General features: G+C 35.5%; 2 protein-coding genes and 3 long non-coding RNA genes across 5 annotated transcripts; all 5 read right to left on the reverse strand.

Moving 5' to 3' along the window:
• Nucleotides 1-4,956: 4,956 nt before the first annotated feature.
• Nucleotides 4,957-6,444, reverse strand: LOC110903557. The gene is made up of 4 exons (XR_002572057.2): nt 6,304-6,444; nt 5,708-5,801; nt 5,438-5,587; nt 4,957-5,085 (listed from the first exon to the last, which is right to left on the reverse strand). It is a non-coding gene; the product is annotated as an uncharacterized LOC110903557 (long non-coding RNA).
• Nucleotides 6,445-8,042: 1,598 nt separating this feature from the next.
• LOC110902341 (putative disease resistance RPP13-like protein 1) lies at nt 8,043-11,066 on the reverse strand. The gene has a single exon (XM_022149029.1). It carries the CDS (start codon nt 11,064-11,066, stop codon nt 8,043-8,045), a length of 3,024 nt encoding a protein of 1,007 aa, XP_022004721.1.
• Nucleotides 11,067-11,133: 67 nt separating this feature from the next.
• LOC110902340 (putative disease resistance RPP13-like protein 1) lies at nt 11,134-11,999 on the reverse strand. Its single transcript, XM_022149028.2, has one exon. It carries the CDS (start codon nt 11,992-11,994, stop codon nt 11,134-11,136), a length of 861 nt encoding a protein of 286 aa, XP_022004720.1. The 5' UTR covers nt 11,995-11,999.
• A 4,905-nt stretch (nt 12,000-16,904) lies between these two features.
• Nucleotides 16,905-19,697, reverse strand: LOC118485540. The gene is made up of 3 exons (XR_004876577.1): nt 19,500-19,697; nt 18,946-19,096; nt 16,905-17,070 (listed from the first exon to the last, which is right to left on the reverse strand). It is a non-coding gene; the product is annotated as an uncharacterized LOC118485540 (long non-coding RNA).
• Nucleotides 19,698-19,728: 31 nt separating this feature from the next.
• Nucleotides 19,729-21,755, reverse strand: LOC110900315. Its single transcript, XR_002570904.2, has 3 exons — nt 21,404-21,755; nt 20,094-20,215; nt 19,729-19,995 (listed from the first exon to the last, which is right to left on the reverse strand). It is a non-coding gene; the product is annotated as an uncharacterized LOC110900315 (long non-coding RNA).
• Between the last annotated feature and the right edge of the window lie 1,775 nt (nt 21,756-23,530).

Below are 23,530 nucleotides of genomic sequence, written 5' to 3' on the forward strand. Positions count from 1 at the left end.
TTCCTCCTGAATCCTCGAGCGAACAGATTAGGGATTTGGATTTGGGATGAACCAGAACCACGTTCCTTTTGTTTTAGTTATTCAATGATTTGATAAATAAAAGATTTATTTTATTTTTTTAAGGATTTTAATCAAAACTACGTAGTTTTGATGGGTTTGACACGTAAGGTTATACGTCTAACAGCACCGTATTCACTTTTCCCTTATTAAATTATATAATTTAGCATATGTATCCATTTCGTATGCAAAAAAATGTTGGTGGTGGAGTTGGAAAACCATCCTAAGATAATATAGAGGTCTAAAGTTCAAGTCTTGACTCCACCACAAAGGTTTTATTTTTTTAATTCATTTCTCCTTGACAACAATTTTGAGCCCAATTTTTTTATTGCTCTCGAGGATGACTCTGCATGTCCTTAAAATTGGTTGAATGTTTATTAGGTTGAATAGTGTCGGGGTGACGCCCCATGCCTACTAAGCCATGATAGTGCCCCGCACATCTGCTTGGTAGAAGTAAAGGGGGCGTGCTATCAATGAAATCGCGAGATGGTTGGCGAACGCCAACACTTGAATTGTGGTGATTTGGATGTTTAGACCGTTGCCAACGGTCAAATAATTAAAAAAAAATCATTTTCTTTATTTATATACAAAAACCTTTCAACCAAAATCACATTCAACGCAATCACAATTCAAAAAATATTCTAAACACTCAAACTCTTTTAATTAACTCTATTATTTTCAAAAAAAGTCTTCAAGCTCGTCATCCGACTAGTGCAGACATACCAAGTAATAAGAGGTTGCCTCCGCTACCTCTTAACCACTCATCAATAGTGTAAAAAAATTAATTTTTTTTTACTTTTTTCGATTTCGTTACCTCTAAAAAATTTATATCACCCCTCTTTAATATTATTACAAGCCCACATCTATACCAAATAATATCCAACATCTAAAACCCATCTAACAATTAAGCCCAAAATCCATATATTGATAATATATAATGAAAACGGAAATTGAAGGATTACTAGCTTCCATATGTCCACCATTCTGTATTTATATTTTTTACATTCATTCAAATTTAATATGACATTATTTTTTTTATCTATTTCTATCTATACTATATAATAAAAAGAAACCATTTAGAGGACACTTGTCATCATATTAAGCTATGTATCTTTTGATTTTTGCGTGGGTTCATAAAGCGAAAATAGAGTAGTAAAGGTTTTACCTTATAAACAATCACTCACTTTGTTTCCACACCAATGTGGGACAAAGTATTTACCACCTTTTGAGACTTTCATTCACACACCCAAAACTTCCAACATATAAGTCCTAAACTTGTGCTAGTAACTATTAGCTACATGATCTTAACAGGCATATATAATAGTTTTTTATTTCATACGTGGAATCTTATTTATTTTCAAAGCATAACATATTTTTTATATTTTTTTTTTCATTATGTGCGCTTTTCTTAAAAAAGCCCACGCTTTTTTTTGTGCCTTGCGCCTAGGCTCCGGGCGAGGCCGATGCGCCTCGCCTGCGCCTTGCGTCTTTGACAACATAGACGTACGCTGCGTACGTGATTTAGTATCAACATGCGAATTTGGTTTATAACATGCTACTTTCATCTTTTTATATACATGTGATTTGTAGTTTTTTTTATGTACATGCGATTTGTATATTTTTTTAACATGCAATTTGTAGTTTTTTTTATGTAACATGCGATTTTCTAAAAGTCGAGGTTTTCGATTTAATTGATTCAATGAAAAAAAAAAGTTTGTAAATAGCAGGTTATATGGATGTTGATATAAACCTAGAATCATACATTTATATGTATAAATTTCATATACCTGAACGAGTGACCCAGTTAGCCGTTTCTTTACGGTTTATGGACCATGGGGTAGACCGGATATGGCTTATTTTTTCTTCACTAACGATATCTTGAAACGAAAACCAATTCTCATTTTTTGAGTCGAGTAATCATGGGACCGTTACGCTTGATTTTACATATATTGATCATATTGTAAAGGGCTGTTTAGGTGCATTGGACACTGCTGAAAAGAGTACATGAAGTGGTGGGAAGAAAAAAGGGATTGCATGGGTTAGAATTATTAATTTAGGGAATACTTGCGCCTATGCCTGTTGCGGATCTTGTTACTATTTTGGTTAAGTTGTTGAAAGTGAAAGCGAAACAACGTGTGATGAAGTTGCCTAGAAATGGTGATGTCCCTTTTACTCATGCGAATATTAGTTTGGTGCAAAGGGAGTTTGGGTATAAACCGATGAGGAATCTTCAAACAGGGTTGAAGAAGTTTGTTAGATGGTACGAGAAGTATTATGGCTCGAAGAAAAAGAGTGATCATTGAGGCAGGGGGCAACACGATGTAAAAAGAGGTAAACATGTTCTTGAATTCTTGTTTGTTTTGATATATTCGCATGATTGATTTGTTAATCCTGCACTTTATGAAAACAAGTTATCTTTTTTTCAACTGTTGGTATATGATCTGCATCAAGTAAGGAGGAAAGAGGGATCTCACATGATGAACAAGTTTTCTCGTGGTCCATCGTGGTCTTCATTTTGAGAACTTTGTGTTTTTGTTAACTCGAACGAATGTAATTTATTGTAGCGTTATTTTTGTAGGATTTATGGCTGATAGAGAAAATTTATTTAGTTGGACTTTTGTATCATTTCATGGTATTCAAATTAATAGAACACATTAGTTTGAATGTTTTGATGTTTCTTGCTTAGTTTCTTAATTGGAGTTTGTCTAGCTATGTGTGTGTTTAAATAAGGTATGAGTTTGTTTTTTTTGTGATCTCTTGATGATAATTTTTTTTTTTTCATTCAGGTTTGACTTTTTATGATTCCTGTTGTTCTATTACCTCATTACTAGCCTTTTCTTTATCTGGATATCGGATCCATGGTGTTATTGAACCTGCATTCAAACTTATTTATCTAAAACTAAAGTTGCAATAGCATTATTTTTTCTTTTGCGAATTCAATGAAAATGGAAAGTAAATTCATTTAGCAATTCTAGTTTTCTAACTTGTTTGGTTCAGTTCTTCATCGAATGATAGGCTGAGATGTGACATCTCTTTTTCATTGGCAAGACTTCTTCAATAATCTTCAGTAGAGGTGATTTGCTTCATAGGCCAGTTCCTTTTCTCTTCATCAGTTGGTAACTTAACCATTGATTCTTCATCGCTTATAAGTTGCCATCAAGGTAATTTCGCCCATGAGCGACAAATGCCACCAGACACCACTTGTAACAGCTCAAGGGTTCCTTTGGCGAGTCTTCTTCATTAGCAACAAAACCTTATTAGTGACAAGTCTTTATAAGTAGGAACCTTTTGTCAACGTGAAGATTAAGCATCATTTCAAACTTTGCAGTTTTGTTTTAGGTGTTCAGCTTGAAACTGAACAACTTAGCAGAATGAAAGCAAAGATCTTCATCTGCCAATATGCAAATTCCCTGTCCAAACAAATTCTTTGTCATGCGTGTGCTTTCTACATAAAAACAGGAAATCATGTCAAAATCGTACTGGGACAGTATACTTTTATGATAATCTAGGTACTTTTGCATTGGTCAAATGACATACCTTGTGCATAAGCTCCTTTCAGTCAACTTCCCTTTAACTTAGTCTCTGGTCTAATATTTAAAGCTTTCTTAGGTTTCCTTGCTATGTCAACATACCGTTTGAGAGTGAATGCAGTTACATCATCATCAAAAGAATTACATATCTAAGACCTCCTTCAGTTAAACCACACATGCTGTCAATATCAATTCCCAAAGCAACTTTAAAAATCAAATCCAACATGAATAAACCCTGTGTTATATCATGAATGCCAATAGTCAAAACCAGGTCATTGTATATATTATGCAGTAGTCATATGTTTTTTTTGACTGAAAGGAACTTACACTGCTAAAATCTCTCTTATCTCAATTTCTTCCTGGTCAACTGTGAATGTTCCATCACCTACAAGATCCTTTACGATGTCATGGTCTTAAGTCCCTGCAAAATTTTGTTGTAATATATAAGATAGAATCCTGAGAGTTTTGTTAAAATCTGCATGAAGATACTGTATCTTTTCTAGGCTTTCTTCATTCGTACTGGAACTCATCCACCACTTTGACCCTTTTACTCTAAATACAAGAAACCATGTTGACTAAAATTCCTCACATCAGCAGGTTCATTAAATAATTATTAATATACGTTTTATGATAATCTAGATACTTTTGCTTTGGTCAAATGACATAACATGAAGGTTGACTTTTACACTAGACCACAAAAATTTTTACAAATCAAGAGTTTAGTTACATGATCCAAATGAAAAGGAAATGGTCGATATGGGTTGTATTGTACTGACCTTAAAAGCCTTAAACTTGAAGAAGCTTTCAGAGAAACAACAATCTGACGAAACCATTTTTCAGAGAAACAACCCAATGTGTATTTTTGAAACATAAAACCCCTGAAAATATTTTAGCAAACAAAATTAGACTATCATTGAAATAATACTTCTTTAAAACAAATTATCAATAACTTTTTTTTTAATTTTTTGACAAAAAGAGCTTTGGGTTGACCCAACGAGATCCATTTTGAACCTCTTACTCCAATAAATACTACTCCCTCTGTCCCACTAAAAGTGTCCTAGTTTGATTTTTCAAAGTCTTGATTTACAAACTTTGACCTTAAATAATTTTGTTTGTGTTAGATAATACTTGATGAAAGTTATATTATTTGAGTGTGTTTTACAAGTGTTTTTATGGGGTTAATTTTCTTCAAGTTTTATATAACACAAAAATATATAATTAAAGTCAAAGTTTATAAATAAAGACTTTGAAAATTCAAAACAGGACACTTTTAATGGGACGGAGGTAGTAGTAACCATGTTGATTAGTCAAAGATCCGGCCAGTTAAGTCAAAGTATGAAAAAATTGATAAAGATTTGAGATTGCATACCATTGGAACTGCATGAAAGAGTCTTGAGAGTTTCTTCACTCACACTGTTTGCAAATTCTTCAACATCTGTGACTTTGGATGTGTGTTGTTGCTATGCAGAAACCTTGATAGAATGTCTTCTTTCTTCAACTGAAGTCAAGGGTCAAACAACACAATTTGACATTAGTAGGCAAACCCATTGCTTTCAAATTAAAAAAAAATAACAAGATTATAATCATCACATTCCATTCTAAACACTATTAAAAGAAAGTTAGACTATTATTAAAAATGGTTTGTTTTTTGTAATCATAGTTAAAACATTAACTAGATATAAGGTTTAAAGAAAATCAAAGTGTTTTCATCTCAGTCAAACAATCCAACCTGACCCGACCCGACCCATTTCAACCCTACTAAAAAGGTAACCATTTTTCAAAACCCCAGACCTCTTTCGACTCGTTACCCAACCCACCAATGATTTTATGGGAAAAAAGTATCCGCTTACTAGAAATCATCTTATCCCCTGTTCATTTGTTCAGTCTTGGTCTAGATCAGCTAATAAACAAACTCATCAACCACTTTGATCTTCATGCATTTAGGTTAGCCTCTGGTGTGATATTTAAAAGTTCCTTAAATTTCCTGGTTATGCTGATTGCTGTCAAGATCAATTCCCAAAGCAATTTTGAATGTCAATTCCAACATGCTTTCATGAATGAATCATGTGTTATATAACTAATACCAATAATCAAAACCAGGTTTATTGAAAGGAACATACACCGCTAAAATCTCTCTGTTCTCACATTTGTCCCATTCAACTGTGAATGTTCCATCACCTTGAAGAACCTTTAGGATGTAATGGTTACATGTCCCTGCAACATTTAGTTGTAGTGTATAAGATTATCGGTTGTCATAATGAAAATGGAACCGTTTTGTGCACCTCTGCACCTCTAGACACTAGGCTGCCGGCGATTTAGGGCATGTTTGGCTAAGCTTTTTGAAACAACTTATTGACTTATTGGCTTTTTAAAAATACCAATAAGTCAAAATAATGTTTCGGTAATTAAAAATGACTTTTTGAAACAACTTTTTGTACAGAAAGGAAAAATCAGTTTCGAAAAGTTAGTATTTTGTGACTTTTTGGAACTTTTTATAACTTTTCAAAACGCAGTTACAGAATTACCCCCTGCCCTAAGCTAATCCACTCATAAGCTAATGCAAACATTTTTTTTTTAAAAAACAACTTATTAACTTATTGGCTTTTCTTACCCCATAAACTAATCCAAACATTTTTTTTTTAAAAACTACTTTTTAAAATGTCATAAGTCAACAAGTCAAAATAATGTTTGTTGCTTCTTTGATTTCTTATTCAACCTTATCTTGAATCTCAGGATGTTTTCAGAGCATGTAAATGAACCAAATTATGGCAATAGATGTAGCCAGCCTCTTTTCCATCAATTATTAAAAGTATATTGGATGTGTGTTGTTGATTTGCAGAATATCTTCTTTCGTCAACTGCAATTAAAAAACTTCAAGGGTCAAACAATACACTTTGATATTATTAATGGCCAAACCCATTGCTTTTCATGAATAAATCCTGTGTTAAATCATGAATACTAATAATCAAAACCAGTTTGTTATATTATGGGGTAGTCAAATGTTGTTGACTTAAAAGGAACTTACACTTATGTCATCGGCACTTTGTCTGTTATTAGCTGATTCAGTAATTATATGCGCAAGTTTTACTGCACTTTACTCAAGATACTTTCCCTGAAAATTCACACCTTGAGACTTTTCTCTGTTCCATCACCCAGAAGATCCTTTAGGATATGATCCTGCAAAAGTTTAGTTGTAATATATAAGTTATTCAGTTCAATCAAATTTCATTATCTATTACTAGAACACTTCAATAATTCCACAAACCACACCAAAACCCTAACTAAAATCAACTCACATCCATCGGATAAACTAGCAAGCAAAAAACAAAATTAACCGTGCTATCACACAAATCAACTGATTAACAACTTAAAATCGCACCCTATCAACCTACAAAAGCAAGATCAACAAAAATCACAAACAAAACAATAACAATAATAATAATAATAATAATCATTGGCAAGTTTAACTCATGAAAGTCAAAATTAGTAGACATTGTGAAATGAGTTCCAACGTATGATGCAGCTACATAATAGTTTAAACTCATGAAAACTGATTTCAACATATAAATTAATGTCATCATTAAAATTCAATTTTAGGTTTTGAGCAACAAATCCTATTCCAACAAAAAAACACGCACATGTCTGAGAATACCAGTTTATCATATGGAAATCAGAGGGTATTAATTAATAAACAAGTACCTGCCGTCCATGTCGATTTTGAGGATATGAGAGATGAGTGGCCAGTAGTGGGAGCCTCTTCCTGAACATCTTTCTTTCAATTTTCAAGATAACCCAGAATATCCGTTAGAAGGTCGGTTAGAAGAAACCTGCAAAACATAGTTGTATCATATATGATATTTGGATTGATTGTCCAACTAAATTGAAACTTCTGATCATTGAACAAACTCAATTCAAACAATTGCAAAAAGGATAATGAAACAGGCTAAGAAAAAAAAAAAGCACATATATGATAACTGCATGTCTAATTGAAATAAATTTGAATTAAGAAAAGAAAACATCAGAGTAAGACATGATCTCAATCAAAATGTTGTATAAAAATTGATATTTAATAGTGAAGAAATATTAAAAAAATATATATTCAGTAAACATCCACTTCCATCCACTTAATTTTTGAATATTAACTGCGACTTGATATGAATATTAACTGCATGTCAAGCGAAAGTCAACTAGATGTCGATCATATATTGTAAACAAAATAGAAATTTACAACTGAAGCAAAATATCAATATTCAGATCTTATTCAGTTGTGTCAAAATGGAGTTTCATCCAGTTAACCTTTTGAGAGATATTAAACATGTTAAGATATTATTAGTACGCATTGTGAAATCATTTCCACGCAATATAGTAGTTTAAACTCATGAACAGTGATTACTAATTTCAACATCTAAATTATTGTTGTCATTAAAAATTAATATTAGGTATTGAGCAACAAATTTACCTGTATTGGATTTGGGGGATATGAGAGATGAGTGGCCAGTAGTGGGAGCCTCTTCCTTCACACCTTTCTTCCAATTTTGGGCATCCATCAAGTATTCTCAAACTCAAAAGTGAAGGTAACAGCGTCTCTGGTAGATCGTTCAACTTCGGGCATCCCCAAATGATGAGATGTTGAAGGGATGTGAGATGTTGGAGTCCCGTTGAAAGTGATTCCAGATTATCAAATTCGATTATGTACAGAGATGTAAGAGAAGAAGGGAAAAGGTGGGACAATTGACTAAAATTCCTCACATCAGGTTCATTATATAACTCCAGTTCAACAAGGGAAGCTGGGAAATTCTGATAGCCCCATTCTGAGATGGGCTTCTTCAACTCCCCTATTTCAAGGGAACACAATTTGGGAGGCCAATGCACACAATGAATGGAAACATCAATGCCTGGACAACTTATAATTTTCAGATCTTTTAACAAGGTGAGATTCGATAGCTTAGGTAATGACTCCAGACTGTCACAATCACTAACTGACAAACTGGTGAGATTCGATAGCTCAGGTAATGACTCCAGACTTTCACATTTAAAAATTTCCAAACGGGTGAGGTTTGATAGCTGAAGCCCTGGAAGTGACACGATATGTGGACAAAATGATATATCCAGGCTGGTGAGGTGAGTGGAGTTACTCAATTCACTGATTGATCTTAGATTTTCCCATTTATCAATAAATAGGGTTTCAAGCATTGGCATGCTTGTGTTGTTGATTATTCCCTCAAGTTTATCACAATTTCTTATACGAAGTGATTTGAGCTTATTCCCTCCTTCTTTTGGGAGGTAGACATCTGTAATAACTGAACAACCAATAATACTCAAACTCTCAATGCTATTTGGACAGCATAAACGCTTTATGCTACTACAAGAATCTACATACAAACTTCTAAGAGATAACAGGCTGGTGCTGCTCCCAAAATTGTCATCCTCCTCTTTCTCTTCTAAACTTACCAAACCTGAACATCTATGTAAACTCAATTCCTTTAATCTCACAAGAAGCTCACTTGCCTCTGTTTCTGATTCCCACAAGTATTTTATTTCATTACATCCCATGATCTTTAAACCTTCAACTTCCTTAAGATACCTTATAACTCCTCTCCACACCTCATTTGTAAGCCCTGATACATAACTTATTGTCAATTTAGTGACTGATGAAGCTACCTGAACCAGACTTCTCAACACACCATCACCACATCTCTCTATTTCAAGAACCTTGAGTGAAGGAAGTGCTTGAAGTGAGACATGAATCAATTTTGGACAATTCTTTACATGAAGCTCTTTAAGGCACGTAAACACTGCTGTTGAACCCTCATTTTTAGTTGACCACCCCTCCCATCCAGACATATCTTCAAATGTTAGAACTTCAAGTGAACGGAAGGCATTAACATCATTTCCGGTTAACTCCAAACCTATGATTTTAACCTCATCCATGCCTTGAATCTGCAACCTCTTAAGTGAAGGGAGCAACCCAAATGGGGGTAGAGATGTGCATTTTTTACAACCAAGTATTGACACATTAACCAACTCATGAAAAGAGCGATCACCAACCCATTTTGAAATTTGTGTTCCCCCGTATGACACGACTGAAAGCGTTTTCAACGTATCACTATTAGGTTTCAGCTCATTGAGAACTTCCTCTTCAAGTGCATCCATTCGTGAGCCATCAAATTCATTGACCCATTGCAGCTCTAATCCAGTAATCTTTTTTAGAGATAAGTCCGCCTCCCGTGCATGCTTTGCGCTTTGCACTTTGTGCAATCCCTCAAGGGAAACTTTCCCATGGAGATTTGTTAATCCCTTGAGCTCATTTATTGCAAAGCCATCATCTCCTTCAATGATGATCCTGGTGAGAGTCTGAAGGCTTCCCAACTCACCAATCCCCAACGGCAACTTCTCCAACGGAGTATCTCTTATGTCAAAATGTCGTAACCTTTTAAGATTTAAGAAGCTTTTAGGCAGCTTAGTTAACCCCCGACACTTAGTAACAATCAATGTCTGTAGATTATAAAGGTTGCCAACATTCTCCGGTAACTCTTTTATATTTGTTCGGGATAAGTTAAGATACCGCAAGTGTTTCAAAGTATCAATGAACTCCGGTACCTCACTTATCTGAAAACGACTCAAAGAAAGGACCCTTAACAATGTTAACTCTGGAAGTAAGTCATCCAAAATCTTAGAGGATAAGTAACAATAGCCCCAACCTTTATCCACACCTGCTAAAAATGTTCTCAAGCTTTTGGCTCCTTTGAATGCCTCAAACTTTTGGTAACCTATATACTCCTCGCGAGTAAATGACATATGGCGATACTTTGCCAAAGCTTCTGTCTTTGTCTTCATATGATTGTCAAACCTTAGAAAAAATTCTCCAGCAACAAAAGTGGCCAAGTCATTCATGAGATCATGCATGATAAACAATGATTCATCATTAGGTGCATGTTGGAAAAATGACCTTGATAATAAAATTTCAAAATATTCATGGCCCAAGCGTTCTGGTGACTTGGATTGGTTCAAAAACCCTTCTGCCAACCACAACGATACCAACTCCTCCTTTTCAAACAAAAAGTCTTTGGGGAACAAGGAACAGTATGCAAACAACTGCTTCAAATCTGCAGAAAGTTCATGGTAGCTTATCCTTAGTGCCGGAACAATCTTATCACTATTTTCCACATCTTTACCATTTCCAGTGGCATTACCAATTTCTACATCCCATATCTCGCTATTCAACACCTCATCCCATTCTTCTCTATCTGTTTTCGTCCTTAAAAGCCTTCCAATTGCTTTTAAAGCCAAAGGTAAACAACCACACTTTTTCACAATACCTTCACCTTGCGGTTTAAGTGTCCTGTGTAAGTCGAAGTTATCTACCCCCAATGCATGTACTGCAAATAAACGCAATGCATCTTCATTCGACAAACTCTTGAGACGGTCTACATTATGCAAACCTATCTGTTTGAGCAATTGATTCTTACGTGTTGTCATGATTATCCTACTTCCAGGAGCACATGACAGAAATGGGCGCACTAGGTTTTCCCAATCACCATAGTTTTCACTCCACACATGACAGAAATGGGCGCACTACTAGTAGAAATCGTTTGCCCTTAAATTGCTCTGCAATAGCTATTTGAAGCTTATCTAAATCTTCAAATTTCTCGTTTTTGGTAGTAGTCACAGACTGAAAGATGGTATTGCTTATCTTAAAAATATTAAAATCATCTGAAACACAAACCCATGCCTTGGGTTCAAAGTGATCCTGCACCTTTGTATCATTATACAAAAGTCTAGCGAGAGTGGTTTTTCCAACCCCACCCATACCAACTATAGGTAAGACGCTAAAGTTATCCTGAGATGATCCATCATCCCCCAACAACTTTTTAAGCAATTGCTGTTTCTCAACTTCTCTTCCGACAACATCGCGTTCTGGCAAAGAGGTTTCGCTTCTTCTACTAGTATTTCTTGGCTTTTCATCTATCTTAAGCAAACCTAGATCCGTTTTTCGTTTTTCTAGATTTTCTAAGTCTCTGTTAATACTATCTAACTTGGGAGACAGCCTATGAGTTAGTGAGAAATTTGTGCAGCATGATGGGATGAGCTTTCTTACCATGCTGGTGGATGCTGCAGGTTCCTGCAGGGTGAGCTCACGATGCATAGCTTCAGTCGCCACGTCGTCGAGTACGTCGTCGATATCGTAAGCCAAATGTTGGAGAGCATTCAGCCATTCTTTGACAGATTTATGGGTAACCTCCTTCTGAGAGGCATCTTGAAGTAGATCTTGGATTCTGGAGAGTGTCTTCTTCAACTCCTTGAGCTCGTTGTAAATGCCATGAGCACGAGCAACTCGCTTGAAGGCTTCATCGGTCATCTTCTTAACAAGAACTTTGAGGAGTTCATTTGCAAGAGTTTCAGCCATGGTTAACAGTGAACAAGTGAAATGGGAGCTGTGTGTGTGTGTGTGTGTAATAGGGATCTGAATGAAATTGATGAGTGCACGGATCAAACAACGATTGAAACTGTTGTTTATAGTGAATTCTGCAATTTTTTTGGTCAAACTTTTTTTTTTAATCTTATTGTGATTCTTCTGGCTGGTAGTCATTAAAAAAAACACTTGTTTATTTACTCGAGAGGGAGTAGGTAGTCATTAAAAAAAACCACTTGTGTATTTACTTGATATATGATGGATCACATGTGTTCCCAGATGAAACAATCAAATATTTATGGATTCAACCACTGAACCACATTTGATTTCTTTATTATGGAAAAGAGTGAATTTTATATCATACACGTTTTGTCCTTTAGGCCTAATCCAGATAGTTTTTCAGTTAAATTTGGTCATGTGCTTTGCACATAAGGGCATTTTTGTCAATTCAAAGGTAAGTTCAACGGCAGATTTACAGCTCAAAGCTTCTGCGACCTTTGAATTGACAAAAATGCCCTCATGTGCAAAGCACATAACCAAATTTAACTGAAAAAACTAACTGGGTTAGGCCTAAAGGACAAAACGTGAATGATATGAAAACATAAAGGACAAAAGTCATCAATTTTGAACATAAAGGACAGCGCCTGAAAATGGATATAAAGATAAAGGACAATCCTTGAAATTCACTATTATGAAAAATGTTAAAATCTTCCTAATAAGATTCCCTTTAGTGTTTTGACAACAAAGGCGAGCCCATTTTGTTCATAATCCATCTAGCTTTAATCTGAACCAAATTAACACTTTATCAAAAAAACCCGTTTTAACCAGAAACAAATTTGACCCCAAACTTTTAACTGACCCGACAGTATGCATGGATGTGTAGATAGATGAGTATTAGTATGTATCTATGTTTAAAACTTGTTTTTAATAGAAAAGTGGTCAGATCCTAATAAAATATTTGCACAGTACAGAAATATATATTTTAATGATATTCATTGGGAACTTTACAGATTAAAAAACAGGACGTAAATGTTATAATATTTAAGGGTTTGCTTAAAATAATAACCTGCATTTAGGGAATCCAAGGCGTGCATAATTGAATAAGCAAACAAATTTGGTTTTTCCTATGATGATAACGTGGATTGGTCTTAAAAGAATTCCTTAGTTTGACCATTGACCGGGGTTGATTGGTGTAACATACCACATGTTGAAGCACTCTTTAGACTATAGGGAGTGGAGGCATGGAACAAGGGTGTTATTTGACATGTGACTGTCAGGTCGGTACGAGTCGGAAAAGAGGTGTGGTGCAAAAAAAGAGTGTGAGCGGCATTGTTAGTGGTGTCTTTTAATAAAAAAAAAAACAAAAATCAATCAAAACCGACCAAAATTCACCAACCAATGAAAACGCCATAAGCCCATAAGCCCACATGCCGGTGAAGATTTCCCTGGCCCACACACCCCCGTGTAGAGGCTTCCACGCCACAATTCCACTTAAGATGATGCTTTTTAGTACCTTGCAAAGCGGATCGGTCAGGTCGGACAAGTAACAGGTTGAAACTGGTTTTTGACAAAAATAGGTAAAGGTCAAACCAGGTCGGTTCTAAAAAATATCTAATTTGGTTGGGTCAACCTTTTCGGTTTAATCACAAACTACACCATTATTAAAATACAAAATTTAGATAATGAATGCAAGTAAAACGCACATACACTTTTATGGGTCATAATGACCCACACGCAGCTAGGTTGAACGATTTTATTTTGAAAAAAAGAAAAACAATTTTATTTTGAAAAAAAAAGAAACAAATAAACACAAATCAAATATTCAATCATATTTACACATGTCCAAATTTAGGGGTTGTCTCCCATGCATAACTGTTACTTAGTGTTTTACTTCAACGGATTATCTATGTTTTTATGTTTTATAAGTCCATAGTCCACTTAAAGACTCAATGCAAACTGAGTTATTGAAATTGTCTTCGATCTTGCTTTTTCGTTTTTAGGCATATTATACATGTCTAAGGTGAACTCATGTGGTGAGTTCATATTATACATATAAACGTAAATATTTTTTTTTGTCTTTATGATGCTAAAAAACCAGTCTATCAGACAGGTATACTACTAGTTCTAGTATGGTTAGAACCAGGGGCGGTTCTATGTGGTGGTGAGTATTGCACAGGAGACCCCTCAACTTTTTTGACGAAGTGTAAATTTATTTTTAATATTTGTTTTATTTATTGGGGATACTTCTAAGCAAGTATTAGGATACCCCTGAGCGTGTAGGTGAATATAAGATGAACGAAAGTTATATGGTCGACGAAAACAAGAATTTTCTGGTCGCCGGAAGCTTCTAGCGTCACATGTTGATAAAAAATGAAGAAGATGAATTATAATAATACAATAATAATATAAGCATCGGGATAAGGAATTATATTTAATCAAACTTCATCGGGGCGTTGTCCTCTTCCATTATTATACCATTCAGTATGAAATTAACCGTTCAAAAAAACAACTATTTTTTATTTTTTTCTTTGTTTATTTATCAGTTTACATTTTTCATATACTATCTTTGATGTAGGGGTGTGAATTTCTAACACGACCTGAAAACACAACACGAACCTAACACGAAATTCGCGGGTTTTGTTTTAGTCTAAATGGGTTAAGTTAGTTTCAGGTTGAACCCGTTTAGTTAAATGGGTCGGGTTCGGGTCAACCCAGTCCCGTTGACCCGTTTAACCCATTTATATCATGTTTTATTATTTTTTACAATATGTTATATAACATAAATTAAATTGGTTGTGTATTGTATGCATAATTATAACTTAAAAAGAGAGACTGACATAAAGTTTTATAATTAAAAAGCATAATATACATTTGTGTTTTTTAATAAATTTTAACTCAAATATATTAATTTGCAAAAAGATAAACAATTTGAAAATTCGGGTTAAACGTGTTGTGTTTGGGTTAACCCGCTAATATCGGGTCGTGTTTGAGTTCATATATATGACAAGATTTTTGGGTCGGGTTCGGGTTCATCTAAAATTTTAGGGTTCGGGTCGGGTTGAACCCACGAACCCAACCCGTTTAGCACCCCTAATTTGATGGTTTTTTTTTAACAAATAAAAAGATTAAAAGTAAAAATAATACAAAGAAAAACATTAAAATAGTTCTTTTTAAATATATTATTTAATATATCGTTTTTTTTTTGTTTAGGTCAAAAGAAATATCATATAAACATGAAGAAAGTATGAATGTTTAATCCATACGATTTTACGAATATATAAATAAGAAAGCTTTATTCAACCCGTGTGATACACGGACCTGTAACATATTTACTTACATTGGTTAATGCACATTTTCTCAATACACAAATTAGATATATTATTCTCCTAACAACAATGAGGTGGATGAAAGTGTGATACTTGAATATTTGCTTAGATTCCTGCTACTTTATTCATGCTTATAGTGATTTTATCAATGTTCTTGCTTGGTGAACATTTTTTAACATTTCTTTTGTAAAGTATAGCTGCAAGCCACATGACACTGTCTTAATTATCACTTTTAATAATACTTAGTGGATTAAATTAATGTCTTGCCAACGGCACATGCTTTCCCGTGTATTGTGGCTGTATTTATGGTCATTGATTTATGAATGAATATGTTAGTTAATATGCTTCTGTTTGTTGAAGACGTGCTTTTATTTTTGCAACTTAATTAATCCAGGTTACCTCTCTCTCATTCCTTTTACACAAATCTTTAAGTTCATCCAATGTCTAATTCTTATGCATATATGAATCTCTATATGTGTTCTATATGTAACGGTTACTTTACATGAACATTTCCGTGTATTGTGGTTGTACTTATGGTCATCGTTTTTTTAAGGCTATGGGGTGTGGGGGTCATGGATTGGAACATTATTGCCACATAGGACCATTAATTAAATGGTATACCACCCCCCCCCCCCCCTCCTTGATTGATGGTGGTTCCCATGGATTAAACCACGATTGCCATGACCCTCCTATTTGAAAATTTTAAGACAAAAATAAATTAAAAAAAAATAAAGGGGATAGTGGTTTGGGTCATGACCACACCCTTAGGGTATTGGTTTAAATGGTAAATTAAAAATGGATGACATGGTACCCATGTGGAGGATCATGGTGGTCATGAGGGTCATGACCATATACAAGAACAACAACTACTAATTCATCGGCTAATATATTTCCGAAAAGTCGAAAACTAAGTGATAGGGGCTTTGTGAAATCTTCTAAGATATTAATAGGTAAAAGAATTGGAGTTGGTTGAATATATTTCCCGAAATAACTCAATCCTTTTTTGGTAAGACCTGCATAAAAATATGCCACTGACGTGAGTAAAGCCAAAGTAACAGTAGTATTTATATCATTCGTGGGTGCGGCTAACTCCCCATGAGGTAATTGTATGATTTTCCAAGGTAAAAGGGCGCCTGACCAATTAGAAACAAAAATAAATAGAAACATAGTTCCAATAAAAGGAACCCAAGGACCATATTCTTCTCCAATTTGAGTTTTACTCACATCTCGAATAAATTCAAGAACATATTCGAAGAAATTCTGACTGCCGGTCGGAATGGTTTGCGGGTTCCGAACGGGTAGAGCGGCTGAACCTAATAAGATAGCAATTACAACCCAAGAAGTAATAAGTACTTGGCCGTGGACTTGGAAACCCCCGATTTTCCAATAATGAATATTTTAGTATAGTATTTATTTATATTAAATATTAAATTAAATTAAATTCTTAAGCAATTCACATACTCATTGAATAGTCATCATAAATAACTAAAATCATAAAGCAAAAAACAGTGACACTTGAAGAATAAAAAACATAATGACATTTAATTAAAAAGTTAGGTTAAACGAACTTACATTAAATTGATGATAATCAGAGTTGAAGTGAGAGTAATGGTGGTGGTGAAGTGAACGGAAACTGTAATTACAAGTATTACACGTCGGTCTCGACTAATATTCTTCACTTTCGTACAAGTATTACACGCGTGTCTCGACTAATATTCTTCACCTCCGCCCTTAGAAAATGGAACTGATTTAAGTCACATTGGAAATTGCTGGTTAAGTTGGGTCGAGTCCAGCTTGTTATATAAGTCAATTAAGCCCAAACTAACATTAGACTATCCACATTAAACCTAATCCAATCTCTAATTAAAAAAAAAAACTAATTTTTCTTTCTTCCGTATACATAACCCAAGTCAATTTTGAATACACATCACAACCCAACCCAACCCAACCCAACTGAAATTTTTATAAATTAATTGTAACATTTTATTGTATTAAAAATAATAATAATAATAATAATAATAATAATAATAATAATAATAATAATAATAACAATATTAAAAACAAAAATGGCTTCAGCAGCATCGGTGACATTTCGCCTGAATCAGCCCTCCCAATCCCATTCTCTCAAATCAAAACCTCATTTCACCTTCCCTTTCAAACTCCTCCTCACCTTTTCCCCCTTACACAAACATCCAAAGCTCCAAATCGCCGCAAAATCTACTGATGTCTCCAAAGAAGACATACCACCGGCATCAGAACCCGTAGCTGAAACCGACGACTTCGATAAACGCAGGTTAGAGGAGAAATTCACAGTCCTAAACACCAGAATTTACAAGTGTTGGTCGTACGGGTACTTGTACAACGAGGCCGCCGGCGACTCATCGTACCCAATCGCTCTAGGGCTGCCGTTCGACAAAGTGCCGGACAATTGGAGATCTATCTATCAATATTTGAGGAAATTGTGGATGAATTCAGCTACAAAATTAAGAGATGAATTCTATTTGCTACAATGAATGTGGTGATGATGTTGTTGATGTAAGGAAGAAGAGGAAGATGTCGATTTGGGGGAAGATGAATGAAGAAGATGAAGCGTATGTGGTTGTGGCACTCGTGGCCGAGTGAAGTGCTGGTGAAGAAGATCTATCTTTTGGGGTTTTTAATAATAAGGGTATTTTGATTATTTCATATCCACTTAACTGAAAAAACTAACCCCATCCACGCTAGGGACTATCCGGAAACGAAATTAAAAAAGTTGAGGACAATAGCTGTAACTTTAAAAAGTTAGGGACGAAAGGTGAAAAAATAACAAACCACAGGGTCGATCCGGGCATTTAACTCTTTTTTTTTAATTATTTGGGCAACTTAGGTTGGGAGAACGTCACCAATGATAATGATGATAGTCTTACTAGATAATAGAATACTAGGGTAACTAAATTTAGTACTCTTTTACTATTCTTTTTTTATACATATACATGATACATGTATCTATTTTACTATTATCATACAAAATATATGAACTTTTTTTAGTCTCGCATTATTAGGTTATATTTGTTGATCGGTCACTAATAATATTTGTCGACCTAAACTGTTAAAATTCAACACGATTTCACTTCATGATATATCATCTTATGATAATAGAGTAGGGATAATTGTAAATTAAGTTGGGTTAATCGACTTTGTTGTTAGAACTTACATAGGAACTTTTGAGTTAATAAAAGTAAAAAGTGGTTGTTACTCCAAACAAAGTGTAATTTGGTAATTTGACTATAGAAGAGGGTGAAAAATAGTGTGTAAAAAACAACGGTGACACCGGTTAAATGCACTTAAATCAAAAGAGATCAGGTCTATGCTCCATGAGAGACACCCTCCATTTGATAACTTTGAGACAAAAATATATTAAAATAACAAAGGAGATAGTGGTTTGGGTCATGGCCACACTCTTAGGGTAGTGGTTTTGGATGGTGGATTAGAGGTGGGTGACATGACGCCTATGTGGAGGGTAGGGTCATGGTGGTCATGAGGGTCATGACCACAACATTTAGCCTAAGTAACCAGGTTGATTAGTCAAAGGTCCGGTTAAGACAAAGTATTAGAGATTGCGAAATCTGAGATTGCATACCATTGGAACTGTTCATTTAAAGCTGCATGAAGATATTGCGTCTAGTCTAGGCTCTGGTAAGAACATCTTCTTTGGTGTACTGGCTTTGGGATGCGGCACCGTAGCTGTCACCACCTGGACTGCTTGTGTCGCAAGAGGTGATTCGGAAATCCTGGATCATGCAAAATGGTATGATTGACATGAGAATCTTTTAATAAAAAAATTGCTGGGAACAAACCAAGATTAGAATTTGATGGGTTAAGGTAGAGATGACAATTCCTATGCACTACTTAAGAACATGTAGACTGGGGCTATGTTTTATTTTCGAAAAGGTCAAACGGGTAATTAAATTGAAAATGGCTGGAACGGGTCAAAAGTTGTCTATCCAACTAATATAGTTTTTGTAATCAGGTTTGAGACTTGAAAACACTAATCGTTTATAAACATATTTAAAATGTTTTGACATAAAGTATTTTTGGGTCAACCCAGTACACGACATGGTTGACCAGTACAAAGTTTACTCACTTTGACCTGTTATTCAAATTTCAACCCGTCCAACCAACCCATTTTCGCACCTCTAAAACACTTAAGCTCAGAATCTACTGAATCTGTAAAGCTGTTCCATCAGGTAGAAATGTTCCTTATGTCTTGATAAGGTGGGCCCGCTCATGGATACACGTAATGGATACACAAGCGTGTCCATCTTATATCAAACCATACAATGAGCTAAATCAAAATGCATAACAGAGTTCAAGAATCCTACACAGCCAAATCAATTAGCTCGCCTCTAATAATTGAAGGTGATGAATGCAGAGTTTGATAGAACATCAGAAACAACGAAACAGTAAACTGACAGCATAAGAATGAACAGTAATTTAACAACCCAGTCATATAACGTCACTAAATTTGAAATGTTCGTTTAATATAATAATCAGATGGGACCACAACAACATCAAATTAGGTCACCTCTACACACTGGCGTTACAAATCATAGTCTAACTGTATCCACCGCTCAGTGAGGTGAACGAAGTCATATTTCATCGTATAGCTCTTTTACCTGTCCCACTTTGACTATAAAGGTCAAAACAACAATTTTCCAAAATTGGAATTAATATGAATATATTTTGATTTTCATAAAAATCAAAATTAATATATATGTTAAAACATACCTTATTTAAGGCAAGTTCATTGTGCCACGAATTGAAGCTCCTGCAGAATGTGCAATTTTGACACCAGCATCTTCTAATGATTGCTACTTACCAGCTTTCGTCCTTACTCCATATCTATCTATCTACATGTAAAGGTAGCATTTTTAGCATTTTACCAACGGACTATGCATATTTTGATAGGCAGCAGAGCAGTTTATTCATATAACAAAGAATTTCAAGTTGAAGTGAAACTAATAGAACTAAAATTGAACCATTGGGTGTTAGCCCAATGGCCACCAGCCCGCATTCTAACCCGGAGGTGGCGGGTTCGAGTCTTGCTCGTTCCCAATGCCCCTACGGTAGCGGATTTACCCCCAGACTCAGGCTTGCTGGGTGGCGGTCTGCGAGGTGGGATCACCTCGGCAGTTGGGAGGACCGTGGAATATCCCCCCCCCCCCCCCCAGAACTAAAATTGCATAAAAAAGACTTTGCCTCGATAACATATTATATTATCTTGTACACAAAATTTCGTTGTGAGAATGAAGGAGGGCAATTTCAACCCATATACTTATAAATGTGAAGATGGGTCGATTTGGTTTGTTTTCCACTTTTTCTATCTCAAACAGATCAGATATATAGGGGCATATGGCTTTAAAGTTTACACATTATTAGTGAAGCGGGTCATATAATGAGCATCTATATTCCGCCCTCGTCTTAATAGCATAAATAGAATGTTGATGAAGATTGCTGTTTACTGTAATGTGTATTGTTTACCATTTAATTCAGAGCTTGTAAATAAAGAAATATAAAAATGGTTTGCATAGGGACTAATAAGAGCTGTCATTTGAATCACGTATTCAGGTAAAATGAAATATTAACCCATTAGTCTATGTAGAAGACCATATTAATCCCTATACTATAGTACTTTGTCTAAAAAATACTATCCCCAAATTGGATTTATTAGGTTGAACCAACAAACTGGTTACTACATACACAGATATATGAAGGGGAAGACCATGAAGCTTCAATTTGAATTACAAACTCATGTTAAAAAGAAACAGGCATTCTACTCATAAGTTTCTTTAAATCCAAAGTAACCAGCAATTACGTGTTCATCAAATTGAAGTATTAATCAGCAAATCAAACCCATCAATCATCAATTGAGCTTCAAATCGAACAGTGCAAACAGAGTATCATAATCAGGGCACAAAATATAGTAAATTACTAATCGAAATTCCAACTATCAACAAACCCATAAACCCAAATGTATCTAAATCAGAAATCAAGCACATAAACGCAATTGGAATTCATAAAACTGAGGTGGTACTTACAGGATGCGTGTGTGGATGGTTTCACGTGTACTCTCTAAACCCTAATTTCATCCTCTCGTTCTCATCACAAACCTCTCAATTCTCCACCTATTCAAAACCCTACCTCTTTAGTTTCAACCAACACTTGCTATTTCTCCACCAATTACTGAAACCGACACCCATGAGATTTCATGAAAAGATGAAGAAGAAGATGATAAACAGAGTTGGGTTTGTGTAGTTCGTTTAGGTTTTTATTATGTTCGTATGAATCGGCGATGACGACACGATGGCCGGAAGGGAACTCCATTCGTCTCCACGGGAAGAAGATTAACTGGGCCAAGTCCAACTTGTTAAACAAAGTCACTTAAGCCCAACTTAATATTACAGGGAGATGATTAAAAACTGGTTTTTTTGTATTCGGCTTCAAACCTGAGCCCAATTGATTAAACCTACTTTTGAAACCAACCTTTTTTCCACTCAAAAACCACTTCCAAAAGAAATTGGTTTTGACATTTGTTGACTCAAACCTGAACTGATTTGGAAAAAAGATATATGAAAATAAAGTAAGGGATAACGGCGACATGGTGGACGAAAGTGAACTCCATTCCTCTCCAAAGGGGATAAGATTTAAGTGGTTTGAGGCACATAGGCCATTGCTGATTAAGTTAGGCCAAGTTCAGCTTCTTAAACAAGTCATTTGAGCCCAGCTTAATATTACTAGGGTTAAGGAAGTGAAAAAAAAAATCTAGTTAACAAGAGCATGTTTGTAATTCGGAACCGGACCGATATTGAAATTGGTTCTTAGCCGACCCTAACAGATGGGTTGTAATCGGTGTGGGAACATATACATCGAATGGTCAAACCCGAACCAAACTAGTTAAAATCCAATTTTGAAATTGCTTTTTTTTTCGCCTAAAAACCCAGTTCGAAACGAAGCTGGTTTTGACCCTTGTTGACTCAAACCATTAACAAGTTTATTTTATTGAAATAATAACTTTAAATTGGGAAATAAATACAAGAAAACAATTTAACTAAATTAGTTAGGTTTTATGGTGAGAAAAAACCATGTAATAAAAAAATGAATAATTAGATTTAATACCCATACAAATCAATTACTTGTTTCAATACTACAATCATTAATTATTGAAACTTAATCATATTTATTAGAGTAAATTGCCATTTTAGTCCCTGAGTTTTGTCTAAATTTGTCATTTTAGTCCAAATAGTTTTTTTTCCCTCTGGATCCCTGACTTTTCCCTTTTGTTGTCATTTTGATCACATACACTAACTCCATCCAAAAACTCTATCTTTAACCAGAGGTATTTTGGGGATTTTCATTTTAAATGTTTTCAATTGCCATTTTGATCCAATTCCAAAAAATCAAAAAAAAAATCCAAAAATTCTAAAAAATCATAAAAATTATAAAAAATCCAAAAAAATACGTTTCGGCGCAAACCGTTTCGAACACGAACCGTTTCGACGCGTACCGTTTCAACCCGAACCGTTTCGAGCGGAACCGTTTCGACGCGAACCGTTTCGACCCGTACCGTTTCGACCCGAACCGTTTCGACGCGAACCGTTTCGACCCGTACCGTTTCGACCCGATTCGACGCGAACCGTTTCGACCCGAACCGTTTCGAGCTGAATCGTTTCGACGCGAACCGTGCCTCGAAACGATACGGGTTGAAACGGTTCAGCTCGAAACGGTACGGGTCGAAACGGTTCAGCTCGAAACGGTTCGGTTTGAAACGGTACGGGTCGAAACGGTTCGCGTCGAAACGGTTCGGGTCGAAACGGTACGGGTCGAAACGGTTCGGCTCGAAACAATTAGGTTCGAAACGGTACGCGTCGAAACGGTTCGGCTCGAAACGGTACAGGTCGAAACGGTTCGCGTCGAAACGGTTCAGCTCGAACTGTTCGGCTCGAAACGGTTCGGCTCGAAACGGTTCGGCTCGAATCGGTTCGGCTCGAAACGGTTCGGCTCGAAACGGGTCAGCTCGAAACGGTTCGGGTGGAAACGGTACGGGTCGAAACGGTTCGCGTCGAAACGGCTCAGCTCGAAACGGTTCGGGTCGAAACGGTTCAGCTCGAAACGGTTCGGGTCGAAACGGTTCAGCTCGAAACGGTTCAGCTCGAAACGGTTCGCGC

The sequence above is a fragment of the Helianthus annuus genome, chromosome 13 (genome assembly GCF_002127325.2).
Source record: "Helianthus annuus cultivar XRQ/B chromosome 13, HanXRQr2.0-SUNRISE, whole genome shotgun sequence".
Lineage (NCBI taxonomy): Eukaryota > Viridiplantae > Streptophyta > Magnoliopsida > Asterales > Asteraceae > Helianthus > Helianthus annuus.